General features: G+C 39.6%; 2 protein-coding genes across 3 annotated transcripts in view; one reads left to right on the top strand and one right to left on the bottom strand.

The window, feature by feature from the left end:
• Positions 1 to 1,070: 1,070 nt before the first annotated feature.
• plpp1a (phospholipid phosphatase 1a) lies at positions 1,071 to 15,434 on the top strand. 2 transcript variants are annotated; one of them, XM_074617518.1, is made up of 6 exons: positions 1,071 to 1,571; positions 7,444 to 7,595; positions 8,834 to 9,114; positions 11,845 to 11,902; positions 13,052 to 13,228; positions 14,195 to 15,434. In XM_074617518.1, exons 1-6 carry the CDS (start codon positions 1,514 to 1,516, stop codon positions 14,312 to 14,314), a joined length of 846 nt encoding a protein of 281 aa, XP_074473619.1. In that variant the 5' UTR covers positions 1,071 to 1,513; the 3' UTR covers positions 14,315 to 15,434. The 2 variants fall into 2 exon arrangements, with proteins under 2 accessions (XP_074473619.1, XP_074473617.1); XM_074617516.1 differs by lacking the exon at positions 7,444 to 7,595 and adding an exon at positions 5,398 to 5,552 and having other exon boundaries at positions 1,080 to 1,571.
• mtrex (Mtr4 exosome RNA helicase) overlaps positions 15,166 to 23,671 on the bottom strand; it is a 25,979-nt gene continuing 17,473 nt past the window's right edge. The window contains exons 21-27 of the mRNA XM_074617510.1: positions 23,483 to 23,671; positions 21,252 to 21,415; positions 19,609 to 19,714; positions 18,498 to 18,554; positions 18,235 to 18,397; positions 16,686 to 16,790; positions 15,166 to 15,841 (exon numbers count right to left, since the gene is read on the bottom strand). Coding sequence (XP_074473611.1) covers positions 15,789 to 15,841; positions 16,686 to 16,790; positions 18,235 to 18,397; positions 18,498 to 18,554; positions 19,609 to 19,714; positions 21,252 to 21,415; positions 23,483 to 23,671 — 837 coding nt within the window. The 3' untranslated portion in view covers positions 15,166 to 15,788. The remainder of the gene's footprint in view (positions 15,842 to 16,685; positions 16,791 to 18,234; positions 18,398 to 18,497; positions 18,555 to 19,608; positions 19,715 to 21,251; positions 21,416 to 23,482) is intronic.

Genomic DNA, 23,671 nt, shown 5'->3' with positions numbered 1-23,671 from the left:
GTCTCGAAATGTTTAGGGCTCCAAACTTTTCCAGTGTACCAAGTTTCATGCCTTTATAAAAAAGAGAACATCATTTTCACATATCACCTGGAATATAACCCATTGCCACTGAGTCAGGGCCTCATCAGTTGGAACATGTTTATATTGACAATGAGGTAAGAGTGAGAAAACATAAAATAATGGATAGAGAATTAATTTCTTAGTACAGTTTTTTGAGTTTTTGTATTATTTTGTGTTTCTGCTGCTAAGAAAGCCGTTTACAAACGGCCCCAATAACAGAATCCAATGCAAGGTTGTGAACATTCTATCAGATACAAACTGCACAAAGTTACATTTATTCTGATAAGAAATGTTGTTATTGTTGTTAGTCATATAATATATCAATTTAAAGCTCTTTTTGTGCTCTTTATGCTGGAACTATCCATGGGCACATCCGATCAATATGGAGTTAGTTATAAGGGCATTTGGAGTTGCATTCAGAATTTGCCCCTCTGCAGCATTAGAGGTCAAAGGTCAAATTCTCTTGACCTCAGTGTCATGACAATGTGACTGAAGGATAGATTATAGTCTAAGCTTTACAACGGTATATGACTTCATGATGTTGTGTGTTGGTTTCCCTCTTTTATACTGGATCTATGTGTAAAATGGCGAAAAAAGATGGACAAATTTGAATGATGGAGGGATGAAAAAAGGAGTGATAGCACATTGCTGTAATGCTATCATGCGTTTCCCAACATTAGGGATATAAACCTTTAAAAAAATCACTATGAGACATTGTCCCTCCAAAGTGGCACGACCAACCCCCTGGCTCATGGACTATTATAGCATAGGTTATTTTTTAATTTACCTCATTAATCCCTCTGACTAACAATCTGAATTCAGGACTTCTTTTTCTAGGCCTAATGGAGTAGCCTATAACGTAGCAGATAAATGGAAATACTCAAGTAAAGTACACTCACATCAAAATTGCACTTTGAGTAAATGTACATTACACACCACTGTATGAAGACATATAGGCTACACTACAGCATGAAGTTTACAATCATCCGATTTTTTTCTGGTAGCACCTGAATGCAGCAGCATTGTTGTGACCTCAACGGCTCCGTTTCAGTGCGACAGGTTTCACTACCGACACTAGACCGGAGGACAGGTGTCCCTCCAGATCTCCACTAATGACCGGGACCCACCACCGGGAGAGTATTACTTAACGGCTTTAACAACACCATGACAAACGGGAGGAGGAGGAGTTCACCGCCCCCCAAAAACAACAACAACAACAACAAGAGATAGCTGATTATGTGCTGCTGTCCTGCGACGGTCCGGTGGTTCCTTACGAGGAGGGCGTCGACGTTTTACCGTGATTTTACACCGTCTGCTTCCATTTTCTGATCGGAAACAGCAGCAGCAGCGACGTCCCAAGGAGGGGCATCATCATCCATCCCCCTGCTGCTGTTTATATTACAGCGAGAGAGACACTAAAGCAGGGAGTCGAGTCAGAGACACAAGAGGAAACATGTTCGAGACCAGAGGAATCCCCTTTGTCCTGCTCGACGTAGCCTGTCTCATCCTAGGTATGTATTTCTGTTTGTTTCTGCTGTTATAAAGCCGATTTGTGCTCGTATATAATCTGTCATCACGTGAAAGGGAGTGGTGAATGTGTTATTTAACCTCTAAATGCACCATTAATCAAATAATATGTGTACAATATCTTTATTTAAAGTTGCAGTACAATGAAGAGTTCCACGTTTCCATTGTATGCTAATTAGTGCAACGTCTCTTTAGTGGTTTCAGATGCTCACATGGTTTAATATAATAATGATGCTGTGACAATAATATGTATTGATCAGGGGCTGTCATTAATCGCATTATTGTCCATAATAATAGCAAATTATTCTTCATTTTTTTTCTTCCTTTATTTGGTTTATTTTAGTATAATAAATAATTAAATTAGTGAATTAATTAAATGTAAAAAAAAAAAAAGCAGCACATAGAAAATAATTAGTAATTAAATAAATACCATTAAATAGATATAAAAATTTATTTATTATTAGTATTAGTATTATTTTACTCAGACATTTACATAAACATACTTAATAAGATACAAATATGAAGTGAACTTCAACTTTTCCCACTTTTTACAATGAAATTATAGAACATGGGGTGCTTTTCATGTGAAATAAGATCAAATAAATCATAATAATACAAAAAAATTACATTTAGAAAAAAATAAAAAATTAAACAAAAGAAGGGCGTTAATGTCTGTATATTATTTATTACAACTTTATAAGTGCCTCGTGCAATGAGAAGCAGTATGATTGTAAAAAACCCAGTTGGTTTATTTGTTCACTTTAAAGATTTGTCAAGTATTTAATACTCTTATCAACATGGAAGTGGACAAACATGCTTGCTTTATGCAAATGTCTGTATATATTTATTATTGGAAATCAATTATAGATAAGACAAGATAAGATATTCCTTTATTAGTCCTGCAGTGGGGAAATTTGCAGTGTACAGCAGCAAAGGGGATAGTGCAAAAAACAAGATGCATCAGCCAACACAGTAAAAAAGAGCTAAACAATTAGATTTAAATAGAAGGAAGTATAAAAATAGGAGCAGTATATACAGTATTGACAATAAACAGACTATTAACAAAATTGCACAAGTGGAAAATTATATTGCACAGTGAGAATGAATGAATGAATGAATGAAATTCCACCTGAAAATATCAAAAAAAATGTACCACTAATGAAATAATATGTGTAATATATGTATTTATAAGGGTATTTAAAGTTGCTTTCCCTCCCCCAGTACAATGAAGAGTTCCACGTTTCCATTGTATGCAAATTAGTGCAACGTCTCTTTAGTGGTTTCAGATGCTCACATGGTTAATAATGATGCTGTTTTTCCTTGAGTGTGACAATATGTATTAATCAGGGCTGTCATTAATTGCATGATTGTCCATAGTTAATAGCAAATTAATGGCACTGTTCAGTTTAAAGATTTGTCAAGTATTTAATACTCTTATCAACATGGGGAGTGGACAAACATGCTTGCTTTATGCAAATGTCTGTATATATTTATTATTGGAAATCAATTAAAGGTACTCACTCAGTCTTGTGAAGGGCTCATTGCATGGGTGGAAAAAAGTACAAAATGCAAGTCTCCCTCAAAACTAATCCAAGGCACACCGTAGTGTTTGAACACAATTAAAATGCCTTTATTTGACATGGCAATAATTGGGTCACTGTGACCCTGATGAAGACCTATGTTGGTCATTTTAAACAACAAAACAAACAAGAATTTTCTTAATTTTTTCTCAGTCTTAAAGTCTTTATATCTGAATATATGAATCATTATTTACTGTAAGTGCTCGGGGCTGTACGGTTTCAGGTTTGCAGTCGAGGCACAGACATGTGTCTCTGGGGCTTAAATGCTTTTAAAAACTGATTGATGATACATGACTCATACATTTACAGTATAGCATCCATTGCACAGTCACAGTATATGTTAGAATTATTTGCTTGTAGGATGTTTTAAAGATCCCCTCCAGACATTTTATGAAAATACTCTGCTTGGCATACAAATGTGTTTTCTGCTAAATCTACGAATACGCAAATATTGTGTTTTTCGTCAGTGGAGAGAGACTTTAACATGTTGCTCAACTACAAAGTCTACAGCCTTATTTTATGTTGAACAACTTTATAAGTGCCTTGTGCAGTGAGAAGCAGTATGATTATAAAAACCCACTGGGCTGTTTGGATGACTGATGCAGAAGCAAACTGGATTATTCTGCTAATGACACCGACTATTAGATTAGAACCAAGCATCTGTGGTAATCTGTTTCCAGACTGAGAGGATGATTCCTACAGGCATGCACCGGTGCATGTGACTAAACATGCACATACATGTAGTAGGCTTGATAAATGTGAGATATCTTTTTTTGTTTTGATTCTCTGAAGTGCTGTGAGAGGGTTTTTTTTTTTTATTGGTTTGCTTACACAGCTGATTGAATTTGGTTTTTAACACTATTACTGCCAATAAGTCTTCATTTATTTATGTTATAATATCCACATTTTTCTTTCTGTCAGAGTGTTTGTCTTGGGAAGTTAGCTGCTATGAGAACAAGTTAAAGTGTAACACGGCTATAGTTATAAAGTGACTCGGGGAGGGTCCGGCTTTCTGGCATTTCCAGCTGTTGTAACTGATCAACTTAGGATGGCACAGCTGACGGTGTCAACAGCTGCAGAAATGGCAGACAGAACACAAATACCAGACTGAATTAAAAAGTAGTTTATAGGTAGTTTGTGTGTCTTCATGCGTATTCTCTGGATGTGGCTTGTTAATGTGCATTACAGCTCATTTTCTGCTTGAATAGACCAAACGACTGTGTCTCTTCTCTACTATACAATGGGCTAAATGGGCCAAGCACCCAGAGAGATGACAGCAGCATTACATTCAGACTTTGAACTGTCAAAACCATTTAACATAACCCGTTATCTTTATGGTATTTTATCTATAGGGAGTGCTTAGCTTAAGTCCACACACCAATGTGAGTCGGTGCTCCAACAAAAGAAGCTTCTCAGTGCTCCCTGCTGAAAAACTGTCCTAAGATAACCTCATTTTTTAAAGTTTATTATCATAAAAAAGACATATATAATCTGTCTGAGCGCAGTAATGCACATTTTCTGTGGCTCAGCATCAAAAAATGTTTTTCTTATTGTGACAAATCACATGAAAAAGACCCAAACTAACAATGAATTGATCCTACTAGCACGTCCTGTCTCTGTAGCCGGATGTAGCTGATTTTTTTTATGTGCCCTTGTTGTCCAAAAACAATAAAAACCACATCAGTGAGCTCTGGATGACATGTTCCTTCATTACAATAGACATGGAGGAGTCGATCCCACATGCACATGATGTCATTGCTCTGTAAATACGCACTACGGCGCCAAATTGACGGCAGAAAATAGTGCCAAATAAATGCACCATCGACTAATATTTGAATGACGTTTGCTAAAAACTAAAATGCGCCGCAGTTTAAAGAAAGTATTTAAAATGAAAGAATATATTTGTGATCCGTTTTTAAAGTTATATCTCTTCAGTAGGAACAAACGGGCTTAAGGCTGTAACTTTATTGTGCTGCGTTTGGTCCTTTCATTGGATTTGATGACAATAAGAAAACATGGAATAAAGACTTATCCTTAACTGGGCTGCTCAGAAAGATTGGGGTCTTTCATCTCTGCCACAGAGATTTAATCTGACAGTTTTATTGTGATGTTAAAGAGCGTCCGCCAACATCAGAAATTCCAAAACCTCAACAATTTGTTTTGGCAACTTCTCTTGCATTTTTCTTCCCCCTCTTCCAGTGGTAACGTCTCCTGATCTCTCCGTCCACAGGAGGTCTGCCTCTGGCAGCCTTTAACCTGGGTAAGATCCGCCCTTACCAGAGGGGCTTTTTCTGTAACGACGAAAGCATCAAGTACCCTTTCCACCACAGCACAATCAGCTCCACAGTGCTCTACACTGTGGGGTTCACCCTGCCCATTAGCTGCGTAAGTAGGTGACACTCTCAAGTGACCTGTCTCATGGCAAATAGGGTGACTTATCAACCACAGCAGGTGTAACCAAATAACTTTAATGCTCTCCAAGGTGCACCAGGGCCTCGACTCTGGTTTACTGGCATGGAAAGCAGCCATTATTATTATTATTATTATCAACTATACTTGTGCTGTGAAAGCAAGTCAACATGTCTGCTGTGAGAAAGGTCTGCTGGGACTGATAGACTAGTACATAATGTAGGATGTATTGAGAATAGCTAGGTGATTTAGTAGCTGTTAACCATAGCACAGCTACCGGATATTGAAACCAGATATGCACAGTATGTTTTATTTAGTTCTGCTACTGATTCTGATGTCAGTGTGAGGCTTTTTGACATTAATGAAGGTCATCGGCTCTTACGCCGAATTCACACCAGGCAGCGGCGAAGTGCAGCTCGCTGCAATAATTACAATTTTCGGCATGTTTGTGTGTTTAAGGCGAGAAGAAATTATTTGTAACACAGGTCAACATGTCACAGGAATCACAGGATCTGTTTACTGACTGGCTGCAAGAAATCTCTGGCCGCCCTTTGCCGCTAAAAGTTCAACGTTTTCCAACTTTTTTGTTTGGCTTTTAGAATCAAACGGCCGTAGTTCGCAGTTAGTTTAGCACTTGGCCGCTGCTCTGGTGTGAATTCAGCATTACAGTTGTGTATCAAGCGAAAGGCAAAGGAGGATGTCCACTTAAAATAACAATTAATACAAAATAAAATCAGTAAATGTTAAATCATGTTGCGTCCACACACACAAAATAAACTGTCTAGTTTATATCTTTTAAATCTCAGCTGCTCCTGCAGGAGTTATAAATGTTTATTTGAATGATCCTATAGGTCTATAATTATTATGTCTCAATGAACAATCCAACCCCTAAACATCTGGATCTGCCAAACTTCTATTGATTAATTTAGCTGTGGCTATAGTGAGTTAGCAGTGTACTTCAAAACATATAATAAAATATGAATAACATGAAGTGAGGCCAGGCATTTGGGTTTTTGCTTTTAATTGAATCATTTTGTTTTTTAACGGTCAGCTTTCTATCGCTGGTGTGAATTAGTGCGACAGACGTGCGGGCGGCGTGCTGCGTCCCTCTGTTGCTTAAAATAGCTGGAATGCTCTTCTGGAAGTTGTTTTTGGAGAAAGACAGTCGCAGAAAGTTGCTGCGGGTGTGTGGTGTGCTTCTGTTATTATGCTTTGTGCTATTTGTGATTTATCTCTTCCATCTCTTGTCTGTGGTGTTTTATGTATCATGACATCAACCCCAATCTGTAACTCTTTTAGTCTTATTGTTGTTTTTAACAGCTCACTTTATCGTTCATCACTATCTGCCAAAAGAAGATGTGGGAGAATATGTGGGAATTTAGAGCTGGAGAGTTTTAGGAAGAGGTTAAGAGTTGGTTAGAGATAAAGAAGAAAGCGTCACTTTGTCAGAGAGGAAGTGACTGAGGAAGTGTGTAGCGTACGATTGTTTCGGTCACGCATACGGTCGCGGTCCGTTAGACCGCTGGTTCCTCTCACTTGCTGTACGGCTCAATAACCCTCTGAGAAATGTAACATTTGTGCTCTTGTTGTCTCTTATTAACATTCATTCCTTATCAGCGTTTAACTGTCTTGTTGCCGTGCCAACACTATAACAACTAATCTGCACACTGATGCTTCTGAAAGTTGGCGAGGACGCCGCCGCCAACGCCTTCGGGGGATGGAACGTTTCGTGTGACCCTCTCACATGGCTGCTTTTTTCACAGGCACACAGTGTTGCATCATGGGGTAGGGCTCCAAGGCCCGGTGACATGTTCTTGTAACCTGTATTTTGTTCCTTTTGTTTTTTCTCTCATTGCTTCTCTGCTAGCTGGACTCCCATTTATAATACTCACTGCGCAGCACAGTCCTTTCCGCCGGGGCTTTTTCTGTAATGACGATTCAATCAAGTACCCTCTTAAAGAAGACACCATTACCTATCAGTTGTTAGGAGGTGTCATGATTCCCGTCACAATACTCACTGTAAGTGCATCTGTTTTGTTTACATGTTAACGGTGTCTTCTCTTTTATGTAACGCTTACCCTTTATCCACTTTTACACTCTTAACTTATCCTTTTTCTCTTAACCCACGATCCCTGCTAAATACATTATTCTGTAATAATGTATGTGTGTGTGTGTTTAATTGCTTGCATGAGCCACTACCATTTAAGCGTAAGTTCATTCCCTAACTGCATGTTGTTGAAAATGTTTTTCCAAACTTTTCCAACATTTGAAGATGAAACCGAAAGGTGACCACGAAGCCCTTAAATAATTCTGCAGCCCGCTGCAACAGAGAAAGTCATTTTGACAGATGTGAAACTCCTCACGAGGAGCGCAAGTGGTGACCTCGGTCAGTCGATGCTGAAAGGAATTGAAAAAATGTGACAGCGCTTAAAGAGGCTACAAGAGAGACTCAGTCAGTTCAGTATATAAACAGTGAAAATATCCTTTTAAAAGACTTGGAAAGTTTCATTTATCTCATTTATGTATTCATATACATATAAAACAGACACCTTTTAATCTTTAGTGACCCATCAACAGGAGTTGTTAGTGCTCTTATTGACAGATTTTAAAGATACAGACAGCAGAGCGGTAGCAACAAGGGCCCGTCAACAGCTTTTTTGGTTGGACGAATATAAGCCCTCTGGACCTGAATTCTGTTGGCAACGTTGCGAAGCACATTCACGTGCACTTGAGCCACGACAAGAATTCATGAGTCATTATTCTGAACACCTACGTACAAGCTCCAAAAATGTTTTTAATGGATCGAACTCTCAGATCAAACGAAACATTTATTATTTTGAGTGGACATCATCCTGTGGCCAATGATATATCTAACATTATGTATCATCTGTTTGTCAGATGAGCATTCCTACTTAAAGGAATAGTTTGGCATTTTGGGAAATAAGGCGAGCGGTATCGATCTTCTCATCTAACTTTCGGCAAAATGCCGATTGTGTACTTGGCGTCCCAAAAGGTCAAACCATTCCTTTAAACACTGTTACACCAAATTGGTGTCATAGGCTGAATTTGTTTAACCTGAAACTCGTTATTTTAGACTCACTTAGTGATGATGAGATTAGGGAACATGCTCTGATGTTGTTTGCATTCAGTTGCATGTTTAATTTTCATTTTGTATTTTTTTTGTTGCCTTATAAAACCTCTAACTTTGTATCCCTTCCTCCCTCGCCCTCCTTCACCTTCCCCTCCCCACCTCACAGATGATCTTTGGCGAGTGCCTTTCAGTTTATCTAAAGCGCATCAAATCCAAGTCCTCTTTCGGCAGCTACGTCGCCTGTATTTACAAAGCCATCGGTACCTTCCTGTTTGGCGCCGCGATGAGCCAGTCTCTGACCGACATAGCCAAGTACTCCATCGGTCGGCTCAGGCCGCACTTCCTGGATGCGTGCAAACCCGATTGGAAACTTATCAACTGCTCATCGGGGGCTTACATCGAAGACTTCACCTGCAATGGAGACGCCAGGCTGTCCAATGAGGGCAGGTATGTCTTGTTTTGCCTGGTCTTTTATAGCATTTTCGGAAATGGATGAATGAATGAATGTGGAGTTGCAGCAATTAATCACTTAATCACAACTATTTTGATAACGCACTGATTGTTTTAGTCATTTTCAACAACACTCTCTGGTTTCAGCTTTTCAAATGTGAGGATTCAATGCTTTTTTTTGTCATATATGATAGTAAATTTAATATAAAACAGCATTTTAACAGCATTTTTCACTTTTTTCTGACATTTTATAGACAAAACGATGGACTCATTAATGAAGAAAATCAGATTAATTGATGATATAATAATCATTAGTTGCGGCCCTAGATTAACTAACGCTTGCCCCTCATTTAAATGTGTAGCACTCTGGGGGGTTTTTGTTTTGTTGCTCAACAGATTAACAAAAAACTTCTGTGCTCTCCATTGTGTTGCAAACTGCTCGTGGTGCGAGTACAAAGAGCAAAGGTTAAATGTGCCACTGAACAACCTATAAATACTTAATGTGATTAATAAAAGGGCGATAGCAGAGCTATTGTGGCATGCCGCTGGTGAAGTTGTGCAACGTTTTCACAGTTTCTGGGCATTATCTGCAACACGGATGATGTAAGAGCTTTTTATGCGAGATTCATTTGCAGCACACGAGTCCAAAAGAATAGAGTAATATCACAGGAATGTAAAAGCTTGTTTTGATTTACGGTCCGTGTCCCTTATCAGCTCAGAGCAGAGGGAAGTGTAGTGGGAGGAGAGGATATCCACTTCTCATTCTGGTGGAGGCACGAGCGCCGAGACCAGCTGTAATTATAGAAGCAGAGGCCTAAATAGTGACATCAGCTGTGCAGATTTTATCGGCTGCGAGGAACTTTCTGTTCTATTCAGATCTACTTTACTTAAAGGGTAACGTAGGTTATTCTGCTTATAGGTTAGTGTATGTTTTCTGCCTCTTTCTTGAACAAACTCCCTGAGCCGAGCGGAAATGTGCCCACCCACCCCTCCGTCCTCCGGGTTTTCTACTGAGCATTTACCAGGGTGTGGTGCACCATATTTCCTGGAGCCCCATCCCTACTCTGCAGTCTTTTTTTTTATTTTAATGAAGCATAATGAGGCAAACGTTTATCAGCGGGCCAAAAGAAGCATCCAGTGAATCGAGGCAGACATCCGGGGCTTTTAAGATTAATGTCGGGACATATTATGTTTCCAGCTCTTATGTGTGCGTGTGTGTGTGGTGGCCTGCTAGTCGCTAATAGAGATAATAATAATAAGTAGCAGCAGCAGCAGGAGTGGACAGAGCAGGTCGGGGTAGCGTGCTCAGGATCACCTTACTGTAATATGATTCTGCCTTGGCTTAGTTTAACCTCCCTAGGAGAGAAGAGGCCGACTGTCAGAGCTGCACTGTTTGTGTGTTTGTTTGTATTTAAGAGGTAAAATCGCCGTACCGTACAGGAGGTACTCAAAGGTTGAGAGTGTGATGAAAGATATGACTTTTCTTGTAAGGGACACACATTTTTCATCCCAGTACTATTAAGTAAGGGATAGTGATAGGGTCATTGTTGTGAAATAAACCCTAAGCCCTCGCAGGGGTGTGACCAACCTGGTGCAAGAGGTCGGCATTATTATTTAATTTGGTCTATTTGATCAGCCTGGATCGTCCACTAACACTGACACCGTTGGTGCTGAAACGATTAGTTAATGAATTGATTAATGACTTAAACATTTTCCACAAATTCCAGACAAACACTGATTTCAGCTTCTTAAAGATTTGAGGATTTTCTGCTTTACCTTATTGTTTTTTATATCTTACTTTAACAAAGCAAGCCAGCTGAAAACATTGCTTTGGGATGGACACTGTTCACCGTTATCTGAAATTTCACAGACTAATTTTAAGATTAAATTGAAAACATAAGTGTAAGAAGCTCTACAGCCATGCTACAGCTCTGTGAGGATGTATTTAGGCACAGAAGGTGGTTTAAGTTATACGCTAACGTCAGCGTGCTTACATGCTCACAGGGACAATGCTTACGTACGGATGTTTAGCAGGTATAATCCGTGCGTTCCAATACCCATACCACCACACTATTTAGTCCCAATACATAGTACAGTATATCAAATGCAGTATGCCAAAAATACCAGGATGTCCTACTACAACCGGTCGCATTTTGCAGTATGCAAGCCAGCATGCTTTTCTGGCTAATCTAAACCACAATCCTCTGTGCAGCGGATATATGAACAGAAGGGTCAAAGTTCAAGGCGCAAAGTTAAGACAAACAGCTGAGGCTGATGGGAATGCTATTAGTTTTGCAAGTATTTTATCATAAACCAAGTTTCATGGCAATCCATCCAATAGTTGTTGAGACATAATAGTATTACACTATGTGTGTATGTGTGTGTGTTCATAGCTGTAGACAGTGGTCCAGACAACAGTATCAAAACACTGTGCTGTTGTTATTCACAAGAAGTAACTAAGGCAGAGGTGGTGGTGGAGGGGGGCTTCTTTTTATCTGCTGCTGTCACCACATCCCTCAACATCACTATCAGGAGTCACCTCTCTAAACTACTAGAAAACAAACGTACCAGTCAGTGAACATCAACTCCGCCTTAAACCTCAAATAAAGCTGTGCAAGGGTGATGTGTGGGATTGTGTGTCTGTCTGACTAATGATTAATAATAATATGTCTCTTATCATTAGTCTTACCAAAAGTGTTGAGCCATGCTTTTGTCTCTCCGTTGCAGGCTATCCTTCTACTCGGGCCACTCCTCTTTTTCCATGTACTGCATGCTGTTCCTGGCCGTAAGTACATTAACCAGTTACGGTAACACTTTATAATAACCATCATTTATAAATGGTAAATTGATAGTTAATTAAACTTAGTTAATAATTATTTTACTGTTAAAAAAAACGGCAAAATGATAATTAATGTGTTTACTGGCTTTTTTTATTCTTTATTTTTATTTTTGTTTTATTTATCTATATTTTTATTTTTGTTTTATATATTTATTTATTGCTTTTGGTTATTTACATTATTATTATTATTATTATTAATAATAAATATCTGAATAATATATTTTTTTCTTAAATAAAAATATTGTTTAAAAAAAAAATGAACTATCAATTTACCATTTATAAATGATGTTTATTATAAAGTGTTACCCAGGACATTCTAGACATTCATAAGTTCTTGAACAAATTATTGTAAAGTGTAAATCTATTTTGCCGTTATATTAATTGTCTTATCAAGCTCCAGTTGTTTGTTCAGAGCTGACTTTACTGCCCAGCCCTGATAAAGTACGTATGCTGCTGCTGATTCATTCAATACCAGCAGATATAAATAGACGCAGGGACAAAGTCCTGGCACCAGCATAAAGCTCTTCTTCTTCCTCTTCATTGAGTGGATGTTCCAAGTAGGAGGAACAGCAGCTGACATTTAAACATTCATCTACAAACCGTGGGAGTGCTTTTCTTTTCTCCCACAGTTAAACGACAGGCGTTTGCGTCATAAATTAAGTGTTACAGGAAGAGAGACGTGGATGTTGTGGATAAAGAGGCTGAGTTTGTTTTGTCCTTGATGGAAACAAAAAAAGAACAGACATGCCCTGTTTTTAATACAAACAACATTCTTGTGGATAATGCCATAATGGAAGGTTCAGCTCAACAGAGATTCCTACATGATGGCTCATCGTGCTCCAGAGGTGGTGCGATACATAATTATCAGATTAGATTGAGAGAATAAACGACAGTCTATCTTGTACTAATGCTTCCATCAGCTGATTATTTCAAGGTCAGTCAACTGTAGGAGATTCATAATAGTAGTAGTAGAGCTGATAACATAAAAAGAGGATGAATCATGAACATTTGTCTAACAGTTTCCTACACGATATATTTATACCCTGCCTACTACAGTGATCATATAATAATCCATGTACCGTGTGTCTCTCTCAGCTCTACCTGCAAGCTCGACTCCAGGCTGAATGGGCGAGGCTGCTGAGACCCACAATCCAGTTTTTCCTGATCGCCGCCTCCGTGTTCACGGGATTGTCGAGGGTGTCTGACTATAAGCATCACTGGAGCGATGTGCTGACTGGACTCCTGCAGGGGGCCCTCATGGCCATCCTGGTGGTAAGTGATGCCACTTTAAAGGAGTAGTTTGACTTTTTTTTTCTTTTTTTAATTATTATTATTATTAGATACACACTCTCATATCTATCAGTTAGATATGAAACTACAACCAGGAGATGTTTAGCTTAGCATAGTATGAAGACTGGAAGCAGGGGGAAACAGCATGAACGGATGAAGAAACACCCTTAAACATCCGTTTTGCATATCGATAGCTGTGACCGCTTCACCACTCCCTAGACTTGTCAATGAGAAGAACAGTGATGAAGAAGAATTATAATTTTACCGACTGTGTTGCATCGGTGAGGATCTCCAACTGCTCCAGAACAGCTGTCATAACTTGTGCCTGCTATGCCCGGCTGAGGCTGTAAAGCTTTATTCTATATTATGACTTCTTTGCCTTTTTTTTGTGACATACAATACTATATTTTAATGACTTATATTACATTTATTATTTTTTTATGACATTTTTTTGGAATATACTATACTATGACTTTTTTATGATTTTTTTATGGCATACTAATGACATTTTTTATGACATACTGTACAGTACTATGACTTTTTAAACATTTTTAATGGCATATTATGGCATACTATATTAGGACATTTTTATAGCATAATATATTATGGATTTTTAAAAATATTTTTATGGCACACTATACTATGACTTTTTTTTTTTTGTTGCTTTTTTTAAGGCATACTATATTATGATTTATGACATACCCATGACACGGAGAGCCAGGCTAGCTTTATTCTAAGCTAACCATCCTGGATGTAGCTTCATATTTATCATACAGACATGAATTATATCGATCTCTTCATCTGACTTTGCAAGAAAGCAGAAGCGTATTTCTCAAAATGTGGAACTATTCTAAAGTTACCGATCACCCTTCCTTGAATGATGTTTCTTTTAAACAACGCACAGATGTAAATTCAGCCTCACATGCTTACTCTCTTCTCTTCCTGTAGGTCTTCTGCGTGTCTGACTTTTTCAAGCCACGCGTAGACGCCCATAAAGAGGCCGACATCCCACACACGACCCTGCAGGAGACCCCGACCAACGGAAACCACTTTGAGAGTCCCAACTAAGCTAAGCCGAGAGGTGGAGGACGACACCTCTGTGTTCTGTCCAAACGCACACCCAGGATCCCAGCTCTCTAGCCTTTCCATCTCATGCAAATACTCAACCAATACCCTGCATGGACTTATAGTTGATTCTTACTTCGAGTAAGCCAGTGGATGACTGTGCATCGGGCTTGTTCAGATTTTAAGACTTTTATAGTTGTTCTCCATCTGGAAGGAAAGCAGCGGTGACGACCTGTCCAAGCCTTGTAGATAAGCTTTAAGTGACTGAGACCGATGTAGGTTAGGGGCTAGAGATTCTGTAAAGACATGAACCAGTAGGCATGTATCTATCTACTGAGCTGGTGGGAAGACTTCACTGCACGCGCCCACTAAAGGGTATGACCACTGCTGGGGAGAGAGAGGAGGGTTGGAAACCTGTGAATGTAACCTTGCTTTGTGCTTTTCCTGACTTGGAGTCAGTCTGCTCAAGGATCTGGTTTAGGATCAGCTTTTACGTCGCCTCCAGCACCCAGAGAGACGGCTATAGAGTCTATGTTGCCTTAGGTCCAGTGTTAATTAAAGGGCTAATCAAAAGAGGAATGTTTGCTTCTCAAGTGCTGGAGACTAAAGCTGATCCCAGCCCAGAGGGGCAACGCTGCTTCAACATGTAGAGCTGCTGACTCCAGGCCACTGCCGTCTTCCTCTCCAACCGTCTAACCCAATATCGTCGAGGAGGAAGCTCGACTTATATCATGTTTGGTTAGAGAGTTGAAGAGCCCGACGGTCAGTTTAAGTCCTGTGTTGCCTTTGCTGGACTGCTACTGCTGCTATCAGGGCTCCCTGTGTATCTAAGAACTAATAAAAACAACAATGTAATTTTTGTATAATCTGTATGTAAAAAAACAAAATCAACATACAGACTTTTATTGAAAAAAAATGTTGCAAATATGTACAAATGTCTAAAATAAGAAAAGGAGAAATAAAGCCATTTTACTTATTAACATGAACAGAAAGGAAACGCAAGTGTTTTGATGTATTATGTCATGAGCCGTCATATAAAATGAAAGCATGACTTGTTTACTTTCCTCATTATGAACCACTACTCATGTAAGCAAAAAACAATAAAAGCATGAATTGTTCAATGTATTCTGTCCACGCAGACGCATTCACCTAAAATGATCTATAATGATACTCAGTCGTTTATGTAATGCAATTCTCACCGACTCAACAGGACATTACAAAGTTCAGGTACATTTTTCGTGATGAATAAAAATGATCAGAAAAGTGATCTGAAGGACGAATAAATCAAAGCCAATTTAACATTTTTGGGAATAACTGGCACAATATTTGAGCCCAGTTTGACAAATGTGAGACTAGAAAACAAAACAGAAAATGGAAGGCCAAGAGCTCCATCGGGGGGTTGATCATAACTAAAGGGTCAAAAACAGCATTTCTCCTCCAGTGCTGCCCCGTCATGTGTTGGAAAGCTGGAAGGTCATTATAGGTAGAGACTGGCAGCAAATACAATGTCTCTCTTGATCTTCGTTATTCCTGCAGAGACAGAAATTAAGAGGAAATAAGCATTTAAAACTGTTTAATTTCAGTATTCACAGATGCTTGTTTCAGTAGTGCTTCACCTTTAAGTCAAGAAGAACTGGTATGAATGCAGTCCTTTTTACAGACTGTAGGATGATGACGGTATTTTTAAATCACGTCTAAAACTTACTTAAAGAAACAGTGTGTAGGATTTAGGGGGATCTATTAGCAGAATATAATATTCATAACTATGTTTTCATTAGTGTATAATCACCTGAAACTAGGAATCGTTAGCTTAGAGTGAGCCGTTTACATCTACGTAGAGTCCACCATGTTGCTCCGCCATGTTTCTACAGAACGGACAAACCAAACACTGACTAGCGAGAGCCTTTCGTGTTTTTACGTTACCTGAAGGCCACCGTAGTTCTCTGACACGCTTCTGAAACTGCAGTAACGTGAGAGGCAGAGTGCAAAACCGTGGTAACGCCAGCCGCCGTCTGACTTCTGTTGCTCCTAAAGTAGTGTTATTATGTTAAGGATGGCCTCTGAGCGAGGCGGACGGCGTTACCACGGTTTTGCACTCGGCGGCTCACGTTACCACAGTCCTGGAAAGGGAGGAGTGAGAGGAGGGGTACTCAGATGGTTGCAATCTGCAACCACACCACTATAGATGCCACCAAATCCTACACACTGTACCTTTAAAGGTTGTGGAGCAATTAGGACTGCAACTAATGATTATTTTAATTACGAATGAAATGAAAGATAGACAGCTAAGTATCATAGAAGGCTAAGAAAACCAGCTAATGATAAAAAAAAAGTTGAATCATTTCAGCTTTAATAACACCATGATGTTTCTTACCTTCAGCAAACTTGTTCTCCAGTTCGGTGTTGCCGATGGCCTTGGCTGCAGAACACATCTGTCTCAGGACCTCCTCCAGACGACGCATGCAGCGGATGATGCTCCCTACACGAGACAGACGCAAATACACACACAGTGTTTAGTGTGTTTTAATCTATTGTTTTAAAATCCAACCCAGCATTAATTCATACTGAACCGTCGATGGCAGAATAAGGACATCTTGGAGGCATGTAGTTTCACTCCTTACTGGTCTGTAAGGTACTAATGATGAGGAGACGTGTTCATTTTGTACACTTCCAATTAATTAAGTCCTATTAACTGTGATCGGTGCCTAGAGAGTCCATTAGTATGTGCAATTTGTAAACAGGCAAACACACAGAGTTACGTTTCCAATAATAAATGAATCAATGATTATTCTATTAATATCTACTTTGGTTTAAATTGTGAAAAGACTCCCAGACAATGATTAGTTAAATGACAGGCCTGTTAAATGAAGTGTTAGTTTACAAGTATCATCAATTCTCCGTCTCCCTCCTTCGCCGACACACACAAGCACACCCGATACTCCCTCCAGAGTTTCTCAATTCGACGTTACTTTCGTCATTATGAAGATATGTGATGTTTTACAGCTGAGCTCATTGTTGGGAGTCAGAGACAGAAACTGTGAGGAGACTGCTGGACTTGGTTCAGTTAAAATCCACACCTAATAAATCAATAAATGAGCCTCTAGCAGCCAACTGCATACAGCAATGTGATGGTGAAGAAATCAAAAGGTGAAATGGATTTATAAAGGCCATGTTGTTCCTCGGCGGGGTGGTGGAAGAGGTAGTCCGATCCTTTGATTAAAAGTACAGAACGTTTTCAGCAAAATATACTTAAAAGTATTAAACGTAAAAGCACTCGATCTGCAGAAAAATGCCCCCCTGTGACTGATATATTATAACTTACATCATTAGATTGTTATTAATGATGCATTAATGTGTTTTAGCTGGTTGAGGTGGAGCTGGGTTGAACTTCTTTTTATACTTTTTGGTATTTTGAAAGAATAAAAAATAGTCCTGATACTCAAATTTGTAATCATTTTTTCAGACTTTTCTGTAATCTTGGATTTTTTGGGGAAATAATGACTCATTTCCCCTCTTTGATCCTCGAACTGTGAGCTCAGCTTTATTGTGAAATATTGCATAATTTTGCCCTTTTGGGCCTTGAGCAATTCTTGAAATGAAATCATCGGAGAAGTTTTGAGGGGAATTCACTCTTTGTTTTAACTGATAACAACTCAAACATCTGAAACGTGACCAAGGAGCCCCAACTAGACACTGCTTTCCTGGAACTACTGGTTTAATCTCTAATAATGCATTGTGTTATAATACTTAATTATGCATTTTTAAGTTAAATCTAAATCTGAAAAGTAACTGTAGCTGTCAAATTAATGTAGTACAACGTACAACAAAATTTCAAATGATCAAGTTAAGGACTTAAGGAAAAGTTCAACACCTGTATTTTAACCTCCTGTCGTGTCTGTTGGATATTAATATGAATGACGCACCTTCAAAGACGTCCGTCATCTTGCAGATTTGGGCAAACGTGGCGCCGTTGGCCCAGGCGTACACCACATCCATGAGGTGAGGCTTAAACTGGCCTAGATACGTCTCCTCGTCAATATCCAGCTTGGCGTCTGCAGAAACTTTGGCTATGCGCTTTGCACACTCCTGGACAAAAAACAAGAGCATTCACATTTCCACCAAATTCAAACTTTTTATCGATTAAGAAACTAATTGTTCGATTCAGACTGTTTTAACGTCGTCTCACCTGCATTTGTCTCAAGGGAGCTGCTAGTTGTTCAGTCAGTTTTGGCATCTCGCTGGCCTGGAGGGCAAAAACAACATCATTAATGTCGTGATAGCAAACATTAGAACGTTTGTTTTGTAGGCTGTGTTTCAAACTTCAAATATAAAAGGCATGTTTGAGAAGAATCTACTCTCCCCCCGAGCAAAACGGATTCCCTCTACCTTCTCTTTGGGTTTTCAAACAGTAAGCAACACTAAAATGAGAAGAATGAGGCTGCTGACAGTCAAACGCTTGATCCTGCTCATCTTTGGTAACAAAACTATCAATTTTATTGCTACAAAATCATGACGTGGCATCGCTAATCGGTAAACACAGCTGTAATTGATCAAATTAATTATGGCCCCCTTTCTATTTAGTGTGTCACAGCCATTCCCGTCAGAGCCAGCAAGCACAATAGCAGAGCCCTGGCACACCTCAATGGATCAGGGCCATAATTAACGTTATTAATTACACCTGCGTTTACTCTGCAATTACATGTCATGATGACGGCTGTGAAAAGGGCATGTAGGAGGATATTCAAGTCCACATTGTGAGGTGAGTGAATGACTCCTTCCTGGACTGGTTAATATTGTTTAATCATCGATTGAAGCAGGGTCACTTTAGCACTTTAATGTCATCAGTGCTGTAGAAAACACACACAGGTTGGATGGTTAAAGTTAAACTAGCAGCAGGTGCTCTTTAATGACAGACGGCAGCTGTACACACACACAGCGGTCCTGTAGCGGTGTATTAACATGACAGCTGCTTGTCGTCGTCCGCTCTCTGACAGACCCCTCTTTAGACAGAAATCTGTTTCTGTCGCTCCGAGGACTGAGCCGATGTAGAGCCAAAGAAAAGGTTTGTTAAAGCGCCTCATTGAGAGAAAACAGGCTCCATTGGGCAAAGACAAACACACATCAACCTCAGGTTTCTGTTTTGGTTGCAGAGCAGGGGGGGAAGAGGCCAAGAATGCGACCGGAGCTCGAATGTGGTGGGAAATGGGGGAATCAGCTGTTTATCTCAGTGCTTGGCAAAAAGGCTCAATATCTGTTTGTATGGAGAAATAAGAGGAATTAGATGTGTTTGTACGTACATTCTCCTGGAAGACAAAGCAGGACAGCAGGGCGGTGGCTTGTTCCACCGTCAGATTGTTGAAGAGACCGTTGAACACCATCTCCGTCAGCAGGAGCTCGTCGGCACTGGAAGAAGAATTATTAAATGATATTTTATTACTTCATCAAAATGAAACTATATCTCTTCCTTGTTCTCTCAAAACAATGCAGATATGTGGCGTGGGTGTTAGAGCAAGTAAGGACAGGTGAGAGCAGATGTACTCATATTTCAACCCTGACAGGACTCACGCTTTCCCTACAACAACAATACATGTAACATTTCACCACATAAGATCCAGAGTCACCGTCCCTCGCGTCAATAATCAGACAAATTCAGGCTGAAGGTAGAAGTAGACAAGCCAAAATCACTGCGGCGGCACTTTGCGTACATTAAACCTGCGTATAACATCGCAATATATGTAAAGGATTTCACTTTTTAAAGTGATTTTGCCAAGACATCTGTCCAGCAGATCCTGTAGAACTGGTTATATGTTGCAAACGGCTTTAAAATAAAGGTAATAATCTATTATTCTTCTCAACTAAGACTGGTTTTACCATCCGGCTGGATGTCTTTTCTGTTCTGTCATCAGCTGCTCAAGTAACAAACTGAGAGTAAAGTAGAAGCCACAAAGCTCTGCTCCATGAAATCAATTTGACTTTCCTAAATCTCTCCTAAATTATCAAATCCTCATGTTTCATTAATCAGCTTATTCACGTAGCAGTTTCACATTCAGACTGCCGGTTGGACAGAAGCTCTTGTTTCCCCCCCCCCCAAAGCCTGTCATAAACAAATTCAGACTAGTGCTTTAAGACTGAATAACCTCCAGATTCACACAGACGACCATCATCTGTTGGACGAGGCATCTGCCCGTCATAATTAACCCAAATATCTCTGCTTTCCTTGTCAGTGTCAACGCGTTCATTTCCACTCAGCCTACGCAGTAATAACGGTTAGGGATGGGCGATAATTCAATATGATTATCTGTCGTCTTTCAATGGAATCGTATCGTGATGAAATCATACATTGAGATATCGTGATACACAATTACGTCGTCTAAATTGATAAGAAGCACATACTAACTCAAATGTTCGCAGGAAAATCTGATGTGAAATATTTTGAGGGAATATAATTTGTAGATTGCGGTTTTGTTTTTACATCACACTTTACATTACCACTCGGTTCAATGCGATTAACAAATGGTGTGTATATGGAACATATTTATTTTTATCTACACTTGAAACTGTTCTGTTCATTTTGCACTAAAGGTCTCAATTAAATATGAAAATACTTTTTCATTCGTCAAGTATTTAAAATCACACAGGACAGGAGTATACAAGAATAGGCTTTACCATGTGGTTATAGACTATTCTTTAATTCTTTATTTATTGACTTACCAGAAAGCATGCTATATATCATGATATATATCGTTATCGATATATAAAATAATATATCGATATAGCAGATTTTGGTCATATCGCCCAGCCCTAATAACAGTGTATGTCAGCTGCCGAATTAGTCTATAGGCTAAAATGACAGCCGAGTCAACTGGCTTTAAAAAGGGGCTCACTCATCATTTCAGAAGCCACACTTTATCAGTAAACAAAAACACTTTTGCTACCCTACCTGCTAATTTCACAGGCGACTCGCCCTTTCATCTCGATGACATCAGACGGGCTGGCGAAGCCGAGGCGTCGCAGAACTCTCTTCCTGCACTTCAGCTTGTCCATCTGCAGGACGGTCCGAGCTTTCTTCAGCTCTCGCTTGGCCGTTCGAACGTCTGCTAGGATCTAAAACAACACACATATGTACTGTTAAACCTTTACCTGATGTAAACTCGGAGGAGCTCTCCCAGGGTTTCTAGAAAACACAAAAATCACTGATACCACCAGCTGTTTTGTGCATGAGATCATTTGAAAACATTCATAGAGGAGTGAAAATATCTGAGTTATCTGCCAACAGATGTTCATCTGCCTGCTTATCTGTCCTCAGCGATGTCCATTATCCACTTTAACCTTTACCCCTCATGATTACAACACGCCGCAGAGCCAAAGAAGCAAACACACGCACAAAGAGGTTTCACCAGAATGGCTTGTTCCTCAAAGAATTCGGAGGAATCGTAGCCTGATTTCTCCGAACCGGTGGCTGCGTGTGAGATAATAAAGGAACCTTCCACAAGTGCACGCGAAAGCTGTGTCGTTTAGACTCTCTGATGCTTGTGCGCCACAAAAAAACAAGTATCGAAATGAATACTGTTGTAGCTTTTAGTCATGGCATCATGACTTTGACAGCCATGATGTGGTGTGTGTTAAGTGTGATGAGTTGAGACTTGAACAAAATAAGCGGAGGTCAGCTGCAGAAATGAGATTGAGGATTAGCTGATGAAAAATGCCAATAGAGGAGCAGGTTATTCTCTTACACTGCCAATCAAACAAAGGAATCCAGTGTAAACTGCCCATCATTTTACCCCACACACACACACACAAAACAGAGGGATGTAATTGTTTATGCAAATTGTCAAACATGATCTGGTTTGATTTTTTTCCCCCCTCGCTGCTAAAGCCAATCTGGATGTTTTGCATCTATCACTCTCCCCCAATATGAACTAAGTGAAGCTGTACTGAATTGAACTGAACAGTCGGACTTGATCCTTCTATAAAGCAGAGCACACAGGTGCATTAATGTGCATGTTGTTGTGCTAAATTATGGAACAGGACATTATAACATCTTCGTATGTGGATCAGATGTATTATTTTATTTTGAAAAGGTACACGTATAATAGTCACTATATTCCCTATTTTTGTCTGACACTCCCTAATGTGCATTAGCACTAGCTCTTATCCACTAGCTCTACTTCTTTTTGTCCTTGGGAGGTACAGATTTTCTTTGCTCCGTTTTACTTTTGGTGTTTTTTTAAGCCGTGTTAGCAGCACGATGTGGTGTCAATAGATGACGCTCAGTCCACCACTTTGGTCCCAACTGAAATATCTCAACAACTATTTGAGGAAATGTTTGAAATGTTGTACAGACATCCCTGGTTCTGGACTTTGGTGATCCTCTGACTTTTCCTCTGAGTGCCACCATGAGGTTGACATTTGTGATTTTGAGTGAAATGTCTCAACTATTGGATGGACGGTCATGAAATGTGAAACAGAAATTCAGCCTTGTTGCTATACAGGTGACCTTTAAAAAGTGAAAACTGAATGTGTTGATATTTTTATGTTTTAAAGCTAATATTTGACTTAATTTTATGCATGAATCTGATAAGTAAAAGAGTTTCGAGACACGTGTATAGCAGGGCTGCTGTTAAGCTTGCTCTGCTAGAGTTCACCGTTGAGTCCATGTTGAATAGCGTACAGCATTTAGTGACTTTGCTCATGGTGTTACACAGGCACAGAGAACATTTAAGCTGGAGACCTTGTGAATGTTTCTTTTCTCTACAATTGCAGGTATGTTTTTTTGTTTTTGTTTTAATACTTTTCTGGAACAATGTTTTTCCCCTCGCTCGATGTGATGTGACGACAACGTTTTCTGTTATCTGACCTATAACTGAGGGTGAGGCCCTGTAGGACTAATGTTCTTGCTTTCTTCCTGTGTTTGTCGGCATGAGTATATGCGGCCAAAGCCGACCTGTCTGGCAGGAAAAGACAATGGAAGGTCACGGTTTGCAATCTAACAAAAAGGTACCAATGTAGATAAAAAGGGAAGATAAAAGTTTTCATATTTCAATAGTAACAAAACACACCTGTGGTAACTCTGTCGTTCAATGGTTTCAGTAAAGGTTTGACATTTAGCGGCGTTTTCTATGGCTGACTTTTAAACTCTCCCACAAACTGAAAGACAAACAGTTTTCTCACCAGAGCTTTCTTCTCACAGAGGGAATACACAGACTCCAAGTTGGGGTCGCTGTGCAGGGGGTGGGAGTACATGCGGTGCTCAAAGGCCTCCACTTTCTGAATGACTTTCTTCAGCGCGGGGTCTTTGATGCCCATGTCATCTACGGGGTCGAGCAGAGGGACGCCATCTGGGAAACGTTTCTGCACCTC

This window comes from Sebastes fasciatus, chromosome 19 (assembly GCF_043250625.1).
Source record: "Sebastes fasciatus isolate fSebFas1 chromosome 19, fSebFas1.pri, whole genome shotgun sequence".
Lineage (NCBI taxonomy): Eukaryota > Metazoa > Chordata > Actinopteri > Perciformes > Sebastidae > Sebastes > Sebastes fasciatus.
Note: the sequence above shows the minus strand (reverse complement) of the source record. Positions and strands in the feature narration are given on the sequence as shown.